At 45.5% G+C, this 23,275-nt stretch overlaps 3 gene segments (V, D, J or C); all 3 read right to left on the minus strand.

Moving 5' to 3' along the window:
• Positions 1-7,302: 7,302 nt before the first annotated feature.
• LOC119841705 lies at positions 7,303-7,979 on the minus strand. The segment is given in 2 exon segments: positions 7,303-7,625; positions 7,896-7,979. Coding segments are annotated over 2 exon segments (369 nt in total).
• Positions 7,980-9,499: 1,520 nt separating this feature from the next.
• Positions 9,500-12,556, minus strand: LOC119841706. The segment is given in 3 exon segments: positions 9,500-9,620; positions 11,861-12,080; positions 12,374-12,556. Coding segments are annotated over 3 exon segments (369 nt in total).
• A 9,248-nt stretch (positions 12,557-21,804) lies between these two features.
• On the minus strand, positions 21,805-23,057 carry LOC122456472. The segment is given in 2 exon segments: positions 21,805-22,587; positions 22,924-23,057. Coding segments are annotated over 2 exon segments (366 nt in total).
• Between the last annotated feature and the right edge of the window lie 218 nt (positions 23,058-23,275).

Consider the following 23,275-nt stretch of genomic DNA (forward strand, 5'->3'; position numbering starts at 1 on the left):
ACCAACAGCAGGGGGGGGAAGGAGGAAAACCTTTCATGGTGACAAGCAGGTAGGCTAATTCCAGCAGTTAACAAGAATATCAGAGGAACAGTGGGGGGTGGGGTGGGAGGGAGAAATACCATGGGGAAATAGTTTTACTTTGTGTAATGACTCATCCATTCCCAGTCTCTATTCAAGCCTAAGTTAATTGTATCCAGTTTGCAAATTAATTCCAATTCAGCAGTCTCTCGTTGGAGTCTGTTTTTGAAGCTTTTTTGTTGAAGTATAGCCACTCTTAGGTCTGTGATCGAGTGACCAGAGAGATTGAAGTGTTCTCCAACTGGTTTTTGAATGTTATAATTCTTGACGTCTGATTTGTGTCCATTCATTCTTTTACGTAGAGACTGTCCAGTTTGGCCAATGTACATGGCAGAGGGGCATTGCTGGCACATGATGGCATATATCACATTGGTAGATGCGCAGGTGAAGGAGCCTCTGATAGTGTGGCTGATGTGATTAGGCCCTATGATGGTATCCCCTGAATAGATATGTGGACAGAGTTGGCAACGGGCTTTGTTGCAAGGATAGGTTCCTGGGTTAGTGGTTCTGTTGTGTGGTGTGTGGTTGCTGGTGAGTATTTGCTTCAGATTGGGGGGCTGTCTGTAAGCAAGGACTGGTCTATCTCCCAAGATCTGAGAGAGCGATGGCTCGTCCTTCAGGATAGGTTGTAGATCCTTGATGATGCGTTGGAGGGGTTTTAGTTGGGGGCTGAAGGTGATGGCTAGTGGCGTTCTGTTGTTTTCTTTGTTGGGCCTGTCCTGTAGTAGGTGACTTCTGGGTACTCTTCTGGCTCTGTCAATCTGTTTCTTCACTTCAGCAGGTGGGTACTGTAGTTGTAGGAATGCACGATAGAGATCTTGTAGGTGTTTGTCTCTGTCTGAGGGGTTGGAGCAAATGCGGTTATATCGTAGCGCTTGGCTGTAGACAATGGATCGAGTGGTATGATCTGGATGAAAGCTAGAGGCATGTAGGTAGGAATAGCGGTCAGTAGGTTTCCGATATAGGGTGGTGTTTATGTGACCATCGCTTATTAGCACCGTAGTGTCCAGGAAGTGGATCTCTTGTGTGGACTGGTCCAGGCTGAGGTTGATGGTGGGATGGAAATTGTTGAAATCATGGTGGAATTCCTCAAGAGCTTCTTTTCCATGGGTCCAGATGATGAAGATGTCATCAATGTAGCGCAAGTAGAGTAGGGGCATTAGGGAACGAGAGCTGAGGAAGCGTTGTTCTAAGTCAGCCATAAAAATGTTGGCATACTGTGGGGCCATATCTTCGAGACACCACCGATTTCCTGAGGAAACTACAGTCCATTGGTGATCTTCCTAAAAACACCATCCTAGCCACTATGGATGTAGAAGCCCTCTACACCAATATTCCACACAAAGATGGACTACAAGCCGTCAGGAACAGTATCCCCGATACTGTCACGGCTAACCTGGTGGCAGAACTTTGTGACTTTGTCCTGACCCATAACTATTTCACATTTGGTGACAATGTATACCTTCAAATCAGCGGCACTGCGATGGGTACCCGCATGGCCCCACAGTATGCCAACATTTTTATGGCTGACTTAGAACAACGCTTCCTCAGCTCTCGTTCCCTAATGCCCCTACTCTACTTGCGCTACATTGATGACATCTTCATCATCTGGACCCATGGAAAAGAAGCTCTTGAGGAATTCCACCATGATTTCAACAATTTCCATCCCACCATCAACCTCAGCCTGGACCAGTCCACACAAGAGATCCACTTCCTGGACACTACGGTGCTAATAAGCGATGGTCACATAAACACCACCCTATATCGGAAACCTACTGACCGCTATTCCTACCTACATGCCTCTAGCTTTCATCCAGATCATACCACTCGATCCATTGTCTACAGCCAAGCGCTACGATATAACCGCATTTGCTCCAACCCCTCAGACAGAGACAAACACCTACAAGATCTCTATCGTGCATTCCTACAACTACAGTACCCACCTGCTGAAGTGAAGAAACAGATTGACAGAGCCAGAAGAGTACCCAGAAGTCACCTACTACAGGACAGGCCCAACAAAGAAAACAACAGAACGCCACTAGCCATCACCTTCAGCCCCCAACTAAAACCCCTCCAACGCATCATCAAGGATCTACAACCTATCCTGAAGGACGAGCCATCGCTCTCTCAGATCTTGGGAGATAGACCAGTCCTTGCTTACAGACAGCCCCCCAATCTGAAGCAAATACTCACCAGCAACCACACACCACACAACAGAACCACTAACCCAGGAACCTATCCTTGCAACAAAGCCCGTTGCCAACTCTGTCCACATATCTATTCAGGGGATACCATCATAGGGCCTAATCACATCAGCCACACTATCAGAGGCTCCTTCACCTGCGCATCTACCAATGTGATATATGCCATCATGTGCCAGCAATGCCCCTCTGCCATGTACATTGGCCAAACTGGACAGTCTCTACGTAAAAGAATGAATGGACACAAATCAGACGTCAAGAATTATAACATTCAAAAACCAGTTGGAGAACACTTCAATCTCTCTGGTCACTCGATCACAGACCTAAGAGTGGCTATACTTCAACAAAAAAGCTTCAAAAACAGACTCCAACGAGAGACTGCTGAATTGGAATTAATTTGCAAACTGGATACAATTAACTTAGGCTTGAATAGAGACTGGGAATGGATGAGTCATTACACAAAGTAAAACTATTTCCCCATGGTATTTCTCCCTCCCACCCCACCCCCCACTGTTCCTCTGATATTCTTGTTAACTGCTGGAATTAGCCTACCTGCTTGTCACCATGAAAGGTTTTCCTCCTTCCCCCCCCTGCTGTTGGTGATGGCTTATCTTAAGTGATCACTCTCCTTACAGTGTGTATGATAAACCCATTGTTTCATGTTCTCTGTGTGTGTGTATATAAATCTCTACTCTGTTTTTTCCACCAAATGCATCCGATGAAGTGAGCTGTAGCTCACGAAAGCTTATGCTCTAATAAATTTGTTAGTCTCTAAGGTGCCACAAGTACTCCTTTTCTTTTTGAGAATACAGACTAACACGGCTGCTACTCTGAAACCTGTGATTATGCAAGGCACTGAATTTAGCCGTATAGAGTGGAAATCTGTCAACTTCATGAAAAAACTCGCACAGATACAGACAGACATCATCTTCCTCTCCAAATGCAAACAGATGGACATCATACCGAAAGGACTGAAGGTAAAAAATCCATTACAATCTACATACCACACAGACTATGCTGACAGCTTGTGCCACACACTCTCAAGGAAACTGCGGAACCACCTGATCAACATCCTCTACAGCAAACAGGGAAAGATTAAGAATGAGCTCTCAAAACTGGATACTCTCATAAAGAACCAACCTTCCACACAAACTTCCTCGTGGCTGGACTTTACAAAAACTAGACAAGCCATTTACAAAACACACTTTGATTCTCTACAAAAGAAAAAGGACACTAAGCTATCTAAACTACTATATGCCACAAGGGGCCACAACAATGGTTCCCGTAACCCACCCAGCAATATTGTTAATCTATCCAACTATACTCTTAGCCCAGCGGAAGAATCTGTCCTATCTCGGGGCCTCTCCTTTTGCCCCTCCACCCCCACGAACATGATACAGTTCTGTGGTGACCTAGAATCCTATTTTCGACGTCTCAGACTCAAGGAATATTTCCAACACACCTCTGACCAACATATTAACCCACAGAGACCTTCCTGCCAACACTACAAAAAGAAGGATTCTAGGTGGACTCCTCCTGAAGGTCGAAACAGCAGCCTGGATTTCTACATAGACTGCTTCCGCCGACGTGCACGAGCTGAAATTGTGGAAAAGCAGCATCGCTTACCCCATAACCTCAGCCATGCAGAACACAGTGCCATCCACAGCCTCAGAAACAACTCTGACATCATAATCAAAAAGGCTGACAAAGGAGGTGCTGTCGTCATCATGAATAGGTCAGAGTATGAACAAGAGGCTACTAGGCAGCTCTCCAACACCACTTTCTACAAGCCATTACCCTCTGATCCCAGTGAGAGTTACCAAAAGAAACTACAGCATTTGCTCAAGAAACTCCCTGAAAAAGCACAAGAACAAATCCGCACAGACACACCCCTGGAGCCAGGACCTGGGGTATTCTATCTGCTACCCAAGATCCATAAACCTGGAAATCCTGGACGCCCCATCATCTCAGGCATTGGTACCCTGACAGCAGGATTGTCTGGCTATGTAGACTCCCTCCTCAGGCCCTTCGTTACCAGCACTCCCAGCTATCTTCGAGACACCACCGATTTCCTGAGGAAACTACAGTCCATTGGTGATCTTCCTAAAAACACCATCCTAGCCACTATGGATGTAGAAGCCCTCTACACCAATATTCCACACAAAGATGGACTACAAGCCGTCAGGAACAGTATCCCCGATACTGTCACGGCTAACCTGGTGGCAGAACTTTGTGACTTTGTCCTGACCCATAACTATTTCACATTTGGTGACAATGTATACCTTCAAATCAGCGGCACTGCGATGGGTACCCGCATGGCCCCACAGTATGCCAACATTTTTATGGCTGACTTAGAACAACGCTTCCTCAGCTCTCGTTCCCTAATGCCCCTACTCTACTTGCGCTACATTGATGACATCTTCATCATCTGGACCCATGGAAAAGAAGCTCTTGAGGAATTCCACCATGATTTCAACAATTTCCATCCCACCATCAACCTCAGCCTGGACCAGTCCACACAAGAGATCCACTTCCTGGACACTACGGTGCTAATAAGCGATGGTCACATAAACACCACCCTATATCGGAAACCTACTGACCGCTATTCCTACCTACATGCCTCTAGCTTTCATCCAGATCATACCACTCGATCCATTGTCTACAGCCAAGCGCTACGATATAACCGCATTTGCTCCAACCCCTCAGACAGAGACAAACACCTACAAGATCTCTATCGTGCATTCCTACAACTACAGTACCCACCTGCTGAAGTGAAGAAACAGATTGACAGAGCCAGAAGAGTACCCAGAAGTCACCTACTACAGGACAGGCCCAACAAAGAAAACAACAGAACGCCACTAGCCATCACCTTCAGCCCCCAACTAAAACCCCTCCAACGCATCATCAAGGATCTACAACCTATCCTGAAGGACGAGCCATCGCTCTCTCAGATCTTGGGAGATAGACCAGTCCTTGCTTACAGACAGCCCCCCAATCTGAAGCAAATACTCACCAGCAACCACACACCACACAACAGAACCACTAACCCAGGAACCTATCCTTGCAACAAAGCCCGTTGCCAACTCTGTCCACATATCTATTCAGGGGATACCATCATAGGGCCTAATCACATCAGCCACACTATCAGAGGCTCCTTCACCTGCGCATCTACCAATGTGATATATGCCATCATGTGCCAGCAATGCCCCTCTGCCATGTACATTGGCCAAACTGGACAGTCTCTACGTAAAAGAATGAATGGACACAAATCAGACGTCAAGAATTATAACATTCAAAAACCAGTTGGAGAACACTTCAATCTCTCTGGTCACTCGATCACAGACCTAAGAGTGGCTATACTTCAACAAAAAAGCTTCAAAAACAGACTCCAACGAGAGACTGCTGAATTGGAATTAATTTGCAAACTGGATACAATTAACTTAGGCTTGAATAGAGACTGGGAATGGATGAGTCATTACACAAAGTAAAACTATTTCCCCATGGTATTTCTCCCTCCCACCCCACCCCCCACTGTTCCTCTGATATTCTTGTTAACTGCTGGAATTAGCCTACCTGCTTGTCACCATGAAAGGTTTTCCTCCTTCCCCCCCCTGCTGTTGGTGATGGCTTATCTTAAGTGATCACTCTCCTTACAGTGTGTATGATAAACCCATTGTTTCATGTTCTCTGTGTGTGTGTATATAAATCTCTACTCTGTTTTTTCCACCAAATGCATCCGATGAAGTGAGCTGTAGCTCACGAAAGCTTATGCTCTAATAAATTTGTTAGTCTCTAAGGTGCCACAAGTACTCCTTTTCTTTTTGAGAATACAGACTAACACGGCTGCTACTCTGAAACCTGTAAATTGCTTATTAACTTTTTACAGGAGTTCTGACCTGCATTCCTGCTCTGGTCCCGGCAAAGGCAACACACAGCCTGAGAGAACCCTTTGTTCCCCCCGCCCTCCTCCAGCTTTGAAAGTATCTTGTCTCCTCATTGGTCATTTTGGTCAGGTGCCAGCGAGGTTAACCTAGCTTCTTAACCCTTTACAGGTGAAAGGGTTTTTCCTCTGATCAGGAGGGATTTAAAGGTGTTTACCCTTCCCTTTATATTTATAACAGAGGTTTTTAAGGCACATTAGACAAACATCTGTAAGGGGGAGTGTCTAGAAGATAACAGTCCTGCCACGAGTGCAGGGCACTGGACGAGACGTCAATTCTAGGCCTACAATTCTGATTCTCCAGTGTGTCATTTAATGGAGCTGCTTAAAGAACTTAATGAAGCTAATATCTGTGTTCTTAAATGAGTGATCAGTCTCCTCGGGTGAGCTGCTGGGCAGATTTAATGTCGTCAACCTCCAGCACCGTAGGGAAGGCAGGGTTTTTCCCCAGAATACAGAAATACACCACTGTGTCTACCAGCTCCAGGGAGGCGATGTTCAGAACTGTGGAGCAGTCAGCAGCCTGGGAAGAAAACCTCTCCTGGGCGAAATCTTCAGTATGAGTGAAACCTCCAGATAGCTTCGCTCCTCTCTTGAGAATGTACTATAGGGCTTGATTCGGATATTGGCGGTACCAGTTCAGATAGACGTAACCAGTAGAGCTGGTATCCTAAGAACAGCGGAAGGTCACGGAATCGCCTTCTATTCCAGACACTTGGGGTTTTTTGAACAGGAGGAGTCACCCAGCACAGCACCTGCAATAAGACAGTCACATTGCAGGACATCCTCTCAACTGGGCGTGACCCAAGGACGCAGTTCGTGGCTGGGAGTTTCAAGGGACTCCAAAAGATTTAGGTCCTGGGCACGAACTGAATTAGGGTGATGGTTCGGTTTATACGTAAAATCAATGTCAGGGTTTGACTTAGGGCTACCATTCGGTCTTGGGTTACTGTTAGGGATAACATCTGTGTTTTTACCTGAGAGATCACTCTTCTCAGGAGAGCTGCTTGCAGCTTTAATGTCTGCAACCTCCAGCGCTGTAGGGAAGGCAGAGTTTTTGTACGGCTCCGCTATGTGGCTTTCTCACAGTGCCCTCTCCAGGGCGCAGGAATACACCGCTGTGTCTGCCAGCTCCAGGGAGGTGATGTTCAGAACTGTGGAGCTGTCATCAACCTGGGAAGAAAACCTCTTTTTGGCGAAATCTGCAGTATGAGCGTAACCCTGAGCTCGCTTCACCCCTCTCTTGAGAATGTACTGGAGGGCTTGATTCGGATGTTGACGGTACCAATTCAGATAGACATAATCGGTAGAGCTAGTATCGTAGGAACAGCGGAGAGCCACAGAGTCTGCTTCTATTCCAGACACTTGCGATTTTTCGGGCTGGACCGAGTCACCCAGCGCAGCACCTGTAAAAAGACCATCACATTGCAGACATCCTCTCAGCTGGGCGTGACCCAGGGACGCAGATCACACCTGGGGGTTTTAAAGGACTCTAAAATATTTAAGTGCTCAACAGGAATTGAATCAGGGTGAGAGTAAGTTTTATATGTAGGATCAATGTCAGGGTTTAGCATAGGGTTACCATTGGGTTTGGGGTTAGAGTTGGGATTAATGTTCAATGAAATTTAGGAGTCTTAAACTCTCTCAAACTTCTTGGAAAATCCCCGCTCAATTACCTAGACGAGTCAGTACCCAAAGGGTGAGAAGAAAACACCTCAACATGGCTTCTTCTAGAGGGACCCGGTCTGACCCCCTCCACCGCTGCTGCGAAGAGGAAAATTTCACTTCTCTGGAGTCACAAACCGGCGGAGAGGGAGGAGTTTGAGGAACTCGTTCCTGACCCGGGTCACACGCTGGGGTTCAGAGGTTGGGCTGCAGCTGGAGCTATGAGGCTCGTGGGAGCGATGGGGTTAATGAAGAAGGCTGGTTTAGGCTTAAAGTAACTGGCTGTAGGCTCAGGATGTCATAGTCCAAGTCCCAGCTCTGCACAAGGTGACCTCGGGCAAGTCAGCCAATATTTTTGTGCTTCTCTCCTCATCTGTAAATAGGAGCTAATAATATGGCAGCTCTGCCTCGCCTGTTTTTAATGATGGAACTAAGATATGACTGCTAGAGGGGGTCATATATTCATATACCTTAATTAGCCATAAGTGCTAACATTTTCAATTAGAAGTTTTTTAAATTCCTAAATTCATTGACCTCCTTTTTAAATCCCAGGTGTCCCCATGGATGGCAGATTTATCCCACACCACTCCGCACCTCTCCGGAGCATGCACAGCGGGGTGGGGTTCCCAGTGCACCCTGGTGCAAACCAGTTAACCTCTCTGTGCCTCAGTTTCCGATCTGTAAACTCGTCTTCTTGCTATTTCTCTATCTCAGGTGGAGGTTGGCAGGATAAATATTTTGTGCTGTTTAGGTATTAGGGTAGGAGAGATTTCAGTATATACTCAGGTCCGTAATGAATGACTAATAGCATTTTCGAAGGAGAAATTGAATGAGAATGAAATGTCAAATTCCATTAATGCCCTTTGAAATTCTCAGCCAATGTTCTTGGAATAATTTTTCCTACACTTTTTGTTTCCCCACTTGTAAAAGCTAAAATAAAGAAAACATGGAAAGATGTCAAATGACAATGCAAACTGATAATTTTCGTCATTAGGTGGCGCTGGGTTCACATTACTTTTTCCACGAGATACATAGAGATTATTTGATAGGTAGGACTTCAAAAAAAAAAAACATCAATTTAATAATACTTTCCAAACAAGCCAGCTAAAAATCTAAGTTTTCGATTGGATTTTTGGGGGAGTTTGAAATCAGAGCTTGACCTAACTACAGGTGTCAATTTAAGTATTTTGAATGTATATTGACCCTATATTTAATTTTAATTCATATCTTTTACCCTAATTTTGGCAAAAATGAATTTAACAGTAGTTTTAATCTGTATTTTTCAGTCATACTTGTTAGCCACGTTTCAGTTCCAGTATCTCTTGCTTTTAGTTATTTTGCACCCTATGCCGGCATCTGTCCCATTTAGAGGTGAGAAAAGATGTCCAAAGTGCTTCCTGATTTAAGTTCTTGTACTTTATATTCTCCAAAGTCTGTGTTTTAATGTTTCTATTTTGAGTAAGAACTTGATTTGATGGAGGAAGAGGAGTGAAGCAACTAAATTAACAGCCCCATAATCACCCCAAAATGTGGGCATTGATTGAGGTACAAAACCGCTTTCAAGGGGGCTGTTTCAAGGCTCCGCTGCAGCAAGGCAAGAAGAGGTTTTGTGCAGGTCTCCTGTGTGGCTCTGTCACTGTGCTCTCTGCAGAGCGCAGTAATACACCGCGCTGTCCCCCAGCTCCAGGGCTGTGATGTTCAGAGCTGTGGAGCTGTCATTAGCCTGGGAAGAAAACCTCCCCTCGGCGAAATCTGAGACATGACTCAGTGTGAATCCCTTCGCTCCTCTGCGGAGAACTTACTACAGGGCTTGGTTGGGATAAAGGTGGTAGCAGTACAGATAGACACGTGTATCACTGGTATTGTAAGAACAGCTGAGAGTCATAGAATCTCCTTCTGCTCCAGATGCGAAGGGTTCCTTGGTTCCCCAAGCACCGCACCTGTAACAAGACAATCACATCGAAGGATATCACCTCAACTGTTCTTGACACATTGCACTTTTAGGCTGTGGATTGCAAAAAAAAAAAAAGCCTAGGAGATTTGGGCGCCTTACTTCAAAGGAAATGAAGTTGGCGTTAAGGTTAATTTTAGGATTAGGGTCAAGGTAACTCCAATTATTGGGGTTAGGATTAGAGATGGGGTGTGGCGGTGGCTGTTGGGCAGGGTCAGGGTTAGATTTATAATTTATTGGGAGCTGGTTGCCTAAATCTCTTGGGGTCTTTTAAAAATCTCAGCCTGTTTATCTATGAGACTGAACATCCAAATACTGGAAATGAAATAGTTCTCCATGATTTCTTTTATAGCTGCCAGGTTTGACTCTCCCACATATTGCTACGACCAGAATCTGCAGTTACAACTGGAGAACATCAATCAGAAACCAGCCTGGAGGAAGAGGGAGGAGTTTGGAGAGAAAACGCTTAACCGGTACAAGAAATAGTCTGGGTTCAGGCTGACTCTAGTGCTGAGCAGGAGGGGGGAAGGATGGAGCTGTGGTGGAGAAGGCTGAGTTCTGGGAAGCAGGAGAGCTGGTCTCAGTTCCCCAGGTCTGCCACAAACTCAACTTAGGTAATTCACTCAGTCTCTCTGTGCCTTAGTTCTCCATCTGTACAGAGAAGTGATAATATTTCTCTTCCTGACCATGGAGATTCTGGCGATAAATACTTTTGAATCACTCAGATATTAAAAAGAAAAGGAGTACTTATGGCACCTTAGAGACTAAAATTTATTTGAGCGTAAGCTTCCGTGAGCTACAGCTCACTTCATCGGATGCATTCACTGAATGCATCCGATGAAGTGGAGCTGTAGCTCACGATAGCTTACGCTCTAATAAATTTGTTAGTCTCTAAGGTGCCATAAGTACTCCTTTTCTTTTTGCAAATGAAGACTAACACGGCTGCTACTCTGAAACCTGTCAGATATTAAAGTGATGGGGATCATGTAGTATTGACTAGTTATGTAGACTGGGATTTAGTCGGGCTCCTAACAAGCCTCCTAACTCTCCCCGGCTCTCGTGAATTGGGAGGAATTGTTTAAAAAGTCTTGGTATGTTTCTTCCACAGCCTTTATCGTCATTCCGGCTGCAATGGGAGAACATTCAAATTCTGTAGAGCAGTGAAAGGGGTTTCAACTCGCAACACGTATCGATCCCATTCACTAGCAGATGGCGCTGCTCCGGCATCGTTCGCCACCCCACAGCCGTCGGACGCGTCGCTTCAAGCGAACGGGGGTTGGACCGTTTTAGAAAGTAATACAAAGGAATGTCAATTACCAAACCAATCAGCCCATCATTTGCATTTGTCTTCTATTTGAATACTCATTTCACTTTGGTGGTGTGGTAAAGGGCAGCTTCACCCCATCAGACACATCCCAAATTAGGTATTTTGACCGCAATTTTTAAACAATGTTTCCCATATTTTTCCACCAATAGGGTTTTTAAACAGTATTTTTTTCATATTTTTCTCACTCATTTTTCGTCTGTTTTTACCACAAATAAAGATTAAAATTGCATTCGTTATGTAGATTTTATCCACATATTTGCACACCGCAGTTTAATACACATGAGCAATTTTTTTGGTTCCACACTACACACGGAGAGACCCGCTGGAGAACTGTGCAGAAAAATGTCTAAGATGTTTCCTGGTTCGTGCCCTTTATATTCTCCAAGAGTGACAGTTGAATGTAGCTCATTAAATAAGTACTTGACTCTTGGAGGGAGCTACAACAAATACATTGAGGTCCCCTATTCATCCCAAAATATGTGGTTGTACATAGTGGAAGGAGTCCCCTCCGGAGATATGCAAGCAGCATTAATCTCTGAACATCCAATGAAGCAGGGAAGGGAGGGTTTTTGAACGGCTCTCCTATGTGACTCTGTCACTGTGCCACACGCAGGGCGCAGTAATACACCGCCGTGTCTGCCAGCTCCAGGGCTCTGATGCTCAGAGCTGTGGAGCTGTCATCCGCCTGGGAAGAAAACCTCTTCTGGGCAAATTCTGCGGTATCACTCTCACCTCTGGCCTGCTTCGCTCCTCTCCAGAGAATGTACCGCGGGGCTTGGCTAGGAAACTGACGGTACCAGAAGAGATAGACGTAGCCGGTAGAGCTGGTATCATAAGAAAAAGTGAGGGTCACAACGTCTCCTTCTTTTCCAGAGAGGTGGGGTTCCCTGGACTGGACCGAGTCCCCCAGAGCAGCACCTGAAACAAAACAATGAAATTTAAGGACATCATTTCACTTGTGTCTGACTCCCGAGGCTGCTCCAGCTGCATCGCGGTGTAAGACTGGCAATTTCGAAGAGCCCTAAGGGGTTTAGGCTCCCGATGACCATTAAATTAAGGACTAGACTAAATGTAAGGTGTTGGCATTGGCATTCCATTTAGAGTTAGCTGTAGGGTTTAGGGTCAGGTTGAGAGTCAGGGTTCCATATAGGGTTGACTAGTAGTAGAAATTTTAACTTCCTTAAACCCCTCAGAAACCTCCGCGTGTTTACCTAGGTGAATAAATAGCCAAATGCTGAATATATAATACAGCTCCATGATTTTTTTTTCCTTTTGTGACTAAATGGGACGCTCCAGATACCGCTGCTAAGAGCAATCTAAACTTCAGGGCTCTGCAGTCAGCTACAATTGAGTAAGGTTCGTCAGAATCCGGCCTAGTGGGGTAGCGAGGGGGTTTGGGAAACTCGTAACAGAAACAGGAAACGCGGCGAGTTCTGCTCAGTCTGCAGTTGACAAAATGGTGACATTGAGGTGAGAAGAATGAGCCGCTGATTAAGGCTCTGGGCTGGGATACAGGAGATCTGGCATCGGTTCCCAGGTCTCCTATAAAGCCTCCTCTCTGACCTTGGCAAGCCAGTTAATATGTCTGTGACTCCCTTTCCCTACCTGTACAAGAGCGATGAACATGTTTCTCTCCCTCACTGGGGCATTGTGAGGATAGATATCTTGAGGCGCTCCGGTATCTTTCCTAAGAAGAACATACAAGTAAGCAGATTTTAACAATGAAATCTGGAATTTTCAATGGATGAATTCAGTGAGAGTTGGGTGTCTAACTCACTTAGATTCCTGCCACATTTTTACAATTATTTTAATATTAGTTTGCCTTTTTCTACAACTGGGAGTGGCGCTCGCTCTCTCTCCCTGGTTAAAATACATTTTACCAAATAGTTGCCAATGATCATACCTCTGTTTTCCCCCAGTATACATACAGAGAATTGCTTTAATCCTGCACATTATTTAAAAGTAAAACAAGGGAACAATAAGAAAAGGAGTACTTGTGGCACCTTCGAGACTAACAAATTTATTAGAGCATAAGCTTTCGTGAGCTACAGCTCACTTCATCGGATGCATTTGGTGGAAAATACAGAGGGGAGATTGATATACAAACACAGAGAACATGAAACAACGGGTTTATCATAAACACTGTAGGGAGAGTGATCACTTAAGATAAGCCATCACCAGCAGCAGGGGGGGGGGGAAAGGAGGAAAACCTTTCATGGTGACAAGCAAAGTAGGCTATTTCCAGGAGTTAACAAGAATATCAGAGGAACAGTGGGGGGTTGGGGTGGGGTGGGGTGGGGTGGGGGAGAAATAACATGGGGAAATAGTTTTACTTTGTGTAATGAAATAGCCTACCTTGCTTTTCACCATGAAAGGTTTTCCTCCTTCCGCCCCCCCCCCCCCCCCGTGATGGCTTATCTTAAGTGATCACTCTCCTTACAGTGTGTATGATAAACCCATTGTTTCATGTTCTCTCTGTGTGTATATCAATCTCCCCTCTGTTTTTTCCACCAAATGCATCCGATGAAGTGAGCTGTAGCTCACGAAAGTTTATGCTCTAATAAATTTGTTAGTCTCCAAGGTGCCACAAGTACTCCTTCTCTTTTTGCGAATACAGACTAACACGGCTGCTACTCTGAAACTTGTCATTATGAAAGGGAACGATAGTACTCTAACAAACCACTCAAGCATACAAGCTTTGTTTTATGTTTAAATAGTGATCTGACTCTGTGAGAGTTGCAACCGGTAACTTAACCCCACTACACCCATCCAAAACTGAGAATATTTTATTAAAATATTCCATGCACATTTTAACACATAGTTCATGACAAATGGAATTTGTTTACATTACATTTTTTACAACTAGACCAGTGTAAACACAGAAAAATTCCCCATATTTTAATCCCGTTTATATTCTCCAAGGGCAATATTATAATGCAACTGTTTATAGCTCTATAAAACTGATAGAAGTCTATAAAATCATGACTGGAGTTGAGAAAGTAAATAAGGAAGTGTTATCTACTCCTCATAACACACCAACTAGGGGGTCACAAAATTAAATTAATAGGCAGCAAATTTAGAGCAAAAAAGGAAGTATTTATTCACACAACCCACAGTCAATCTGTGGAACTCCTTGCCAGAGGATGATGTGAAGGCCAAGATTATAACAGGGTTCAAAAATGAACTAGATACGTTCATGGAGGATAGGTCCATCAATTGCTACTAGCCAGGCTGGGCAGGGATGGTGTCCCTACCCTATGTTTATCAGAAGCTGGGAATGAGCAACAGGGGATGGATCACTTGATGGTTCCCTGTTCTGTTCATTCCCTCTGGGGCACCTGGCACTGGCCATTGTCAGAAGGCAGCATTCTGGGCTAGATGGACCTTTGGTCTGACCAAGGATGGCCGTTCTTACATTCATATGTTTGCACAGGAATTTGCTTTTGGGAGGAATCGGAAGGAATACCTTGACACCACCAAAACTACTCCAAATGATGAGTTTCTTTTCAATAAAACAAATTGCCAAGGGCTGCTGCTTCCAGCCTCACAGTATGTGTGCCTAACCTCAGCTGCAATAAGACTGGAAGGATTTTTGTACAGCTCTGCCATGTGGCTCTCTCACTGTGCTCTCTGAAGGACACAGTAATACACCGCTGTGTCTGCCAGCTTCAGGGCTGTGATGTTCAGAACTGTAGAGCTGTCATCAGCCTCGGAAGAAAACCTCCCCTGGGCAAAATCTGCAGTATTGCTCTGACCTCTGGCCTGCTTCGCTCCTCTCCAGAGAATGTACCGCGGGGCTTGGTTGAGAAACTGACGGTACCAGAAGAGATAGACGTAGCCGGTAGAGCTGGTATCATAAGAACAAGTGAGGGTCACAGCGTCTCCTTCTCTTCCAGAGAGGTGGGGTTCCCTGGACAGGACCGAGTCCCCCCGCGCAGCACCTTCAACAAGACAATTCAATTTAAGGACATAATTTCACCTGTACCTGACTCACTGAGGCAGTTCCAGTAATTGGGGTGTAAGGCTATTTTGAAAAAGCATAAGGGATTTAGGTGCCTGATGGCCATTAAATTAAGGTTAGGACTAGACTAAAGGAAAAGGGTTTGGCATTGCCATTAGATTTAGGGTTAGCTGTAGGGCTTAGGGTCAGGTGGACAGTCAGGGTTTCATATAGGGTTGAATGGTAGTAGGACTTTTAACTTCCTGTCTGTTTACCTAGATGACTAAATAGCCAAATGCTGAATATACAATACATCTCCATGATTTGTTTCTATTGTGACTAAATGGGACGCTCCAGATACCGCTGCTAAGAGGACCCTAAACTTCAGGGCTCTGCAGTCAGCTACAACTGAGGAAGGTTAGTCAGAAACTGGCCTAGTAGGGGAGGGAGGTGGTTTGGGAAACTCTGAACAAACACAGGAAACGCGGCGCGTTCTGCTTAGTCTGCAGCTGACAAAGTGGTGACATTGAGGTGACAAGAAAGAACCGGTTGTTAAGGCTCCAGGCTGGGATACAGGAGACCTGGCAGTTGCTTTGGTTCCCAGATCTGCTATGCGCCCCCCCCCCCCCCATGATCTTGGGCTAAACAATGAATAGCTCTGTAACTCCCTTTCCCTACCTGTGCAAGAGTGATGGTCGTGTTTCTCTCCCTGACTGAGGAACCGTGAGCATAAATACCTTGAGGCACTCCACTATCATTCAGAAGAAGATCATGCAAGTAAGCAGACTTTTAACAATGAAATTTGGAATTTTCAAAGGAGAAATTCAGACACACACAAAGAGAGGTGCTTAACTCCCGTAGGTTTCTTTGAAATCCCCAGCCACATGTTTAGAAAAAATGGATATAGTGTACTTAGATTTTCAGAAAGCCTGTTACAAGGTCCCTCAGTAAGGACTCTTAAGCAAAATAAGATGTCATGGGATAAGAAGGAAGGTTCTCTCATGGATTAGTAACTGGTTAAAAGATAGGAAACAAAGGGTATGAATAAATGGTCGTTTTTCAGAATGAAGAGAGGTAAGTAGTGGTATCCCCGAGGGATCTGTACTGGGACCAGTCCTATTCAACATATTCATAAATGATCTGGAAAAAGGGGTAAACAGTGAGGTGGCAAAATTTGCAGATGATACAAAACTACTCAAGATAGATATGTCCCAGGCAGACTTCAAAGACTGACAAAAGGATCTCACAAAACTGGGTGACTGGGCAACAAAATGGCAGATGAAATTCAATCCTGATAAATGCAAAGTAATACTCATTGGAAAACATAATCCCAACTATACATATAAAATGATGGGGTCTAAATTAGTTTTTACCACTCAAAAAAGAGATCTTGGAGTCATTGTGGATAGTTCCCTGAAAACATCCATTCAACGTGCAGCAGCAGTCGAAAAAAGCGAACAGAATGCTGGGAATCATTAAGAAAGGGACTGATAATAAGACATAAAATATGTTGCAACTATATAAATCCCTGGTATGTCCTCATCTTGAATACTGCCTGCAGGTATGATCACCCCATCTCAAAAAAGATCTATTGGAATTAGAAAAGGTTCAGAAAAGGGCAACAAAAACAATTAGCGGTATGGAACGGCTTCCATATGAGAAGAGATTAATAAATCTGGAACTGTTCAGCTTGGGAAAGAGACGACTCGGGGGATGTGATAGAGGTCTATAAAATCATGACTGGTGAAGAGAAAGTAAAGGAGGAAGTGTTATTTACTCCTTCTCATAACACAAGAACTCATTCACACAAAGAACAATCAACCTGTGGAACTCCTTGCCAGAGGATGTTGTGAAGGCCAAGACTATAACAGGGTTAAAAAAAGAGCTAGATAAATTAATGGCAGATAGGTCCATCAATGGCTATTAGCCAGGCTGGGCAGGGATGGTGTCTGTACCCTCTGTTTGTCAGAAGCTGGGAATGGGCAATAGGGGATCACTTGATGATTACCTGCTCTGTTCATTCCCTCGGGGGCACCTGGCATAGGCCACTGTTGGAAGACAGGACACTGGGCTAGATGGACCTTCGATCTGAGCCAGGATGGCCATTTTCTTATGTTCTCATGTTTGCACAGGATTTGCTTTTGGGAGGAATCGGAAGGAATACCTTCACACCACCAAAACTATTCCTAATGATGGGTGTCTTAACAGTATAACAAATCTGCCAAGGGCCGCTGCTTCCAGCCTCAGTGTGTGCGTGCCTAACTTCAGCTGCAATAAGGCTGGAAGGGTTTTTATACAGCTCTGCCATGCGGTACTCTCACTGTGTCCTCTGAAGGGTGCGGAGATACATTGCTGAGTCTGCCGGCTCCAGGGCTGTGATGGTTAAAACCGTGGAACTGTCATCAGCCTGGGAAGAAAACCTCTGCTGGGCGAAATCTACTTCCCTTCACGCCTCTCTGGAGAATGTACTGCGGGTCTTGGTTGGGATGCTGGCTGTACCAGTAAAGAGAGAGGGAACCGGGATAGCTGGTAGTGTAAGCGCAGCTGAGGGTCACAGAGTCTCCTTTTGCTCCAAACACTTGGGGGTCCTTGAACTCGACCGAGTCATCCAGTGCCACACCTGTAACACGAGGTTTAAATCCAAGTACAGCAAGTTAATTACACTTGGGCCACGGAAAGGGTTTCAGGTGTGCTGAACTTTAAGCGGGCATGTCCGAGGCCTCTAGGAGGGTTAGCGTTGAGTGTTAGGGTAGCGGTTTATAATTAGTGTTTGGGTTAGGAAAAGTTTTAGAATGAGAGTTGAGTAAGTGTTGGGCGCCTGGTTTCCTGAGGATGCGAAGAACCCCCGTCTGCTTACCTAGATGAATAAGCAGCCAAATGCTGATAATGAAACGCTCCTCCATGATTTCTCTTCTAGCCACCCAATTTGACGTTCTCAGCTGTTGCTGCTCACAGGAAAATTAACTCCACGCTTCTGAAAGCAGCTGCAGGTGGGGAAGGTTCATCAGAAACCAGCCCAAAGGAAGAGGGAGGGGTTCGGGCCTTGAAACACACTGGGTTCAGTTTGGTCTGCAGCTGACATATAGCTACTGAAGGAAGGTTGGGTTTGTGGTTAGAACGCCGGTGCCAGGCCTGGTTTCCGGCTGTGCTACAGATTCCTTGTGTGACCTTGGACGAGTTATTTGATAGCTTTGTGCCTCAGTTTCTCTGCATGGCAATCATCATATTTCTCTAGCTCATTTTGGCATTTTGAATATAAATATCTCGAGTCACTTCAATTATATTGTAATTGGGATCACATTAGTACTCACATAGCTTTAGTAGGAATGCAGTGTGGGATTTTCAAAGGAGAAATTTAATGGGATTTTCGACCCTAACTCCCTTAGTCTCCTTTGAGATTCCCAGCAAAAATTCTTGGAAGAATTATTTTAAATTGCTTTTGTTGGCTACCGATTAAATACTGAAAATAGGGGTGTATGGCAGGCTTTCAAATTACAATGCATGTTTATACTTCTCACCACCAGATGGCGGAGAGACAGAAGGTTGCCTTAATTATATTTTTCAACGTTGAAGGCAATTAGCCACCGGAACAATTTACGAAGTGTCGCAACTTTTAAATCATGGTGGGATTCTCCTTCCCCCCTCCATGAAAAGATGTGTGTTTGCACAAACGGAGAAAACCCCTAGTGTATTACGTTTAAGTATCTGTGGGGGGTCCATTGTATGAAATGCAAATTTTATGCATTATTGTGGGCCAGGATTGTATGTAACCCCTCTAGGGGAGAGATGTGATGTGGGACCTGGGCATATACTGAACAAAGTGCAGGACCAAAAAGGACTTTGGGAACAAATGATGTTGAGTGTTTGTCTGGGCAACATCTAGGGGGAGGTCAATGCAAATTTCCCAGTAGACACCCAGCCTCTTGAAGCTCTGTCCTGACGAGTCGGCCTGTATCTGGTGAGCTGTGAGCCAGGATGGGCAGGGAGGGTGTCCCGAGCTTCTGTCTGTCATAAACTGGGAATGGGCGATGGGAGATGGATCACTGGATGATTCTCTGTCCTGTTCATTCCCTCTGGGGCACTGGGCATTGGCCACTGTCGGAAGACAGGAGACTGGGCTAGAAGGACCTTTGTTCTGACCCAGAATGGCCGTTCTTATGTTCTTATCACCTATTACAAGTGGGCAAGAGTCAAGGCCCAAGCTATATAAAGGAAAGGCTGGATTATTTGTTCTGGTTCTGGATCAGAATGCAGAGACAGATATGACCCACGTGGGAAAACCCAGTTGTGGGTTTAGAAGGACTGATACCTAGGTTGGAATCGGGGCGACTCCTGATAAGCCTTTTAGTATGCCGGTAGGTTATTTGATTGTTCTAGTGGTTTTTTCTCTGTAATGCTTTAACACTAAAAATACGTGTGCTGGCTTAGAAACAGCTGCCTGGTAACTTGTAAGTGTATCAGTTACGCTGGTCTTTCCCTCTGGAGAGAAAGCAAGACACAGGAATCTGGCCTCTTGGGCAGTCTGGCTGGGGGTATTCCAGTCTAGGCAGGGAACTGAATCACCTGGGCAGGGAGGGAGAGAGAGATGGATCTAGGTGATCAGTGTGGTCCCACCGCTGTGTCCGCCAGCTCCAGGGCTGTGACGTTCAATTCTGTGGAGCTCTTGTAGGCCTGAGAGGAAAATCTCTCCTTGGCGAAATCTGCCGCATCGCTGTAAGCGCTGTCTCCTTCCTCTCCGGGGAATGCACTGGGGGGCTCGGCAGTGAAACCGGCGGAACCCAAAGAGAGAGAGGCGCCAGCAGTGTCACTGGCTAAGGATAAAACATGTCCCCATGATGTCTCCCACAGCCACCAAGTTTGAGGCTCTCCGATGCTGCTGAGAAGAGAAATCTGAATTGACCGTCTCCGAAGGCAGCTACATTTGGGGAACTGTAATAAAAAAATAAAAACAAACAGCCTTGAGAGGAAATAGGAGGAGTTTGGGGAACTCTTGACCTGAACTCAGCCTGTTTCCTGTGTCGGTGAACCTCCTGTTGAAGCAGGTGTGGGAATGGCAACCTACCTTGAAGGAAAGAATTAACCTAGATGTGAACGGCCCTGGATTTAAACTCGGGACTCCTGGGTTCATTTCAGATTCCATAACTGGATTCTCTTGCTAACCCTGGGCAAGTAATTTTAACTCCTCACTTACGTCATGGGGGGAAGGGAGTCAAATAACATCTCTAAATCACATGTGATTTCTGAGGATAATCAGTTTTCAGGCGCTTATATGCAACTGCAAGAGGGATATAATTCCATAGAAAATTCCATATAAGAGTTCATGAAACATGTAGAGGGGGATTTGAACAGGATGAATTCAGAGGTAGGTGGCCCTTGGGAGTCCCAGCTGAAATTCTTGGCAGCGTTACTTTATTTTTTTTTCTTTCGTCTTCTCTCTTTGCTGTCACTGATTAAAACCTAAAATACTAAAGCAACAGGGAAGCGTTTTCAAAAATCAACATGTATCTACACTTTTTACCAGTAGGTGACGCTGCTCTTCCAAGCGTTCGCCGCTCAGTCTGCAGAGCCTGGCTTTAACCCTGCGGGTCTTTCAAAAATTATGCACGGGAAAGAGAGACCCCAGCGAATCGGCACAAAATGCGAGTTTGCCTTAGATTCCAATACTGAATCCACTCGAGGAAGCACCCCACAGCGGGTCCATTAATTTTCACCGTTTCACATTTTTTACTCTCGTTTTTACCTCAAAGGGGTAATTTTATAATAATTGTCAGACTTTTAGCCCACATTTTGCCAAATTGGATAAACATTTTTACCACACCTGGCCAATATGTGCCCCCGCTGAGGCTGAGAAACGACTTTTAAGACCCATAAGGCGCACTTTAAAACATTGTAAACGGTCTCCATCAGAGCACTGCCCCCAGCTGTAATGTCTGCAACACTTTCCGCTGAGAGGAAGGGAGGGTTTTTGCACGGCTCTGCTCCGTGGCTCCGCCACGGTGGGCGCTGCAGGGCGCACTGACACACCGCTGTGTCCGCCAGCTCCAGGGCTGTGACATTCAATTCTGTGGAGCTCTCGTCGGCCTGAGAGGAAAATCTCTCCTTGGCGAAATCTGCCGCATCGCTGTAAGCGCTGTCTTCTTCCTCTCCGGGGAATGCACTGAGGGGCTCGGCAGGGAAACCGGCGGAACTCAAAGAGAGAGAGGCGCCAGCAGTGTCACTGGTATTGTAGGAACAGCGGAGTGTCACCGTCTCTCCTACTGACCTGGACACTTCAGGTACCTTGGAGCCGAGCGACTGAGTCGCTTGTATTTTATGTCTGATATTTCTAAGACAGTAGTTTTTAAGTGAGGTATAACGTGGGGTACGCAAGATAAATCAGATTCCTGAAAGGGGTAAGTATAGTCTGGAAAGGTTGAGAACCATAAGAACATAGCAACGGACATACCGGGTCAGACCAAAGGTCTATCTACCCCAGTATCCTGTCTTCTGACAGTGGCGAATGCCAGGTGCCCCAGAGGGAATGAACAGAACAGGGAATCACCCAGTGATCCATTCCCTGTCACTCATTCTCACTTTCTGGCAAACAGGATATGGACACCATCCCTGCCCATCCTGGCTAATAGTCATTGATGGACCTATCTTCCATGAACTTATCTAGTCCTTTTTTTAACCCTGTTATAGTATTGGCCTTCACAGCACCCTCTGGCAAAGAGTTCCACAGGTTGACTATGGATTGCACGAAGAAATATTTCCTTTTGTTTGCTTTAAACCTGCGGCCTATTAATTTCATTCGGTAACCCCTAGTTCTTGTATTAGGAGAAGAATAAATTACACTTCCATATTTACTTTATCCACATCAGTCGAGATTTTATACACCTCTATCATATCACCCCTTAGTCGTCTCTTTTCCAAGCTGAAAAAGTCCCAGTTTTATTAATCTCTCCTCATATGGAAGCCACTGTTTTAATGCAGCTGTTTGAATAAGAATTTGGCGCTTTGGAGAGATTAGGAAGGAGTAATCTGACAGCACCACATCCGAGACAGAATATGTGTTTTTAACAGTCTAGCAAAACTCCTGAGGGGCTCCGCTTCCAACCTCAATGAGCACAACATTATCTGCAGCTGGGAAGGGAGGGTTTTTGTACGGCTCTCCTGTGTGGCTCTGTCACTGTGCCAGACGCAGGGCGCAGTAATACACCGCGCTGTCCGCCAGCTCCAGCGCTCTGATATTCAGAACTGTGGAGCTGTCATCAGCCTGGGAAGAAAACCTCTTCTGAGCGAAATTTGCAGTGTTGCTTTGGCCGCTGTTGGACTTCGCTCCTTTCCAGAGAATGTACTGCGGGGCTTGATTCGGATACTGACGGAACCAATGGAGATAGACATAGCTATCGCTAGTGGTGTAAGAATAGCTGAGTGTCACAGAACCTCCAACTGATCCAGATACTTCGGCTTCCTTGGACTGAACCGAGTTACCGAACGCAGCACCTGCAAAAAAGACAAACAGATTCATGGGCAACATTTCACCTGTAGTTGAGCCGTGGAGATCATTCCACCGCATTGCAGTTTAAGGGAATTTCAATGAAGTCTTAGGCGCCTGACTCCATAGGATTTACGGTTATGAGCGGGGGCAGGGTTAGCGTTTACCGTTAGGATTAAGGCGAGGCTAAGAATAAGCATGTAGGGTTATCATGAGGGTCAGGTTGTAGCATTCGCGTTTGGTTACAGTCTAGGGTAAGCCTTAAGTATAGAGATAAGTTCATGGTACAATGGGAATTGAATGTCCGGTTCCCTTAGGCTTTTTTGAAATCCCAGCCCAGTTACCTAGGAGACTGAATATCCAAATGCTGAGAATAAAACACGTCTCCATAGTATCTTCTATCTGTACCGACCAGGTTTCAAACTCCCAGCCACTACCGCTGCCTCAGAGGAGCATAAACCGCACGTCTGTGAGGGCAGCAACAGCTGTGGAAATTCATTAGAAACTAACGGAGAGGAAGAGGGAGGAGTTGGGGAACTCACCTCAGATGCAGTGGGTTGAGGTCAGCCTGCAGCTGACATATTAGTGTTGTTAACGGGAGGGGGATGGGCTAGTGGACAAGGGTCTGCTCTGGGATTCAGAGACCAGCTCGGCCACAGATTGTGTGTGTGACGATGGGAAATCCTCCGTGTCTCT

This window comes from Dermochelys coriacea, chromosome 13 (assembly GCF_009764565.3).
Source record: "Dermochelys coriacea isolate rDerCor1 chromosome 13, rDerCor1.pri.v4, whole genome shotgun sequence".
Classification (NCBI taxonomy): domain Eukaryota; kingdom Metazoa; phylum Chordata; order Testudines; family Dermochelyidae; genus Dermochelys; species Dermochelys coriacea.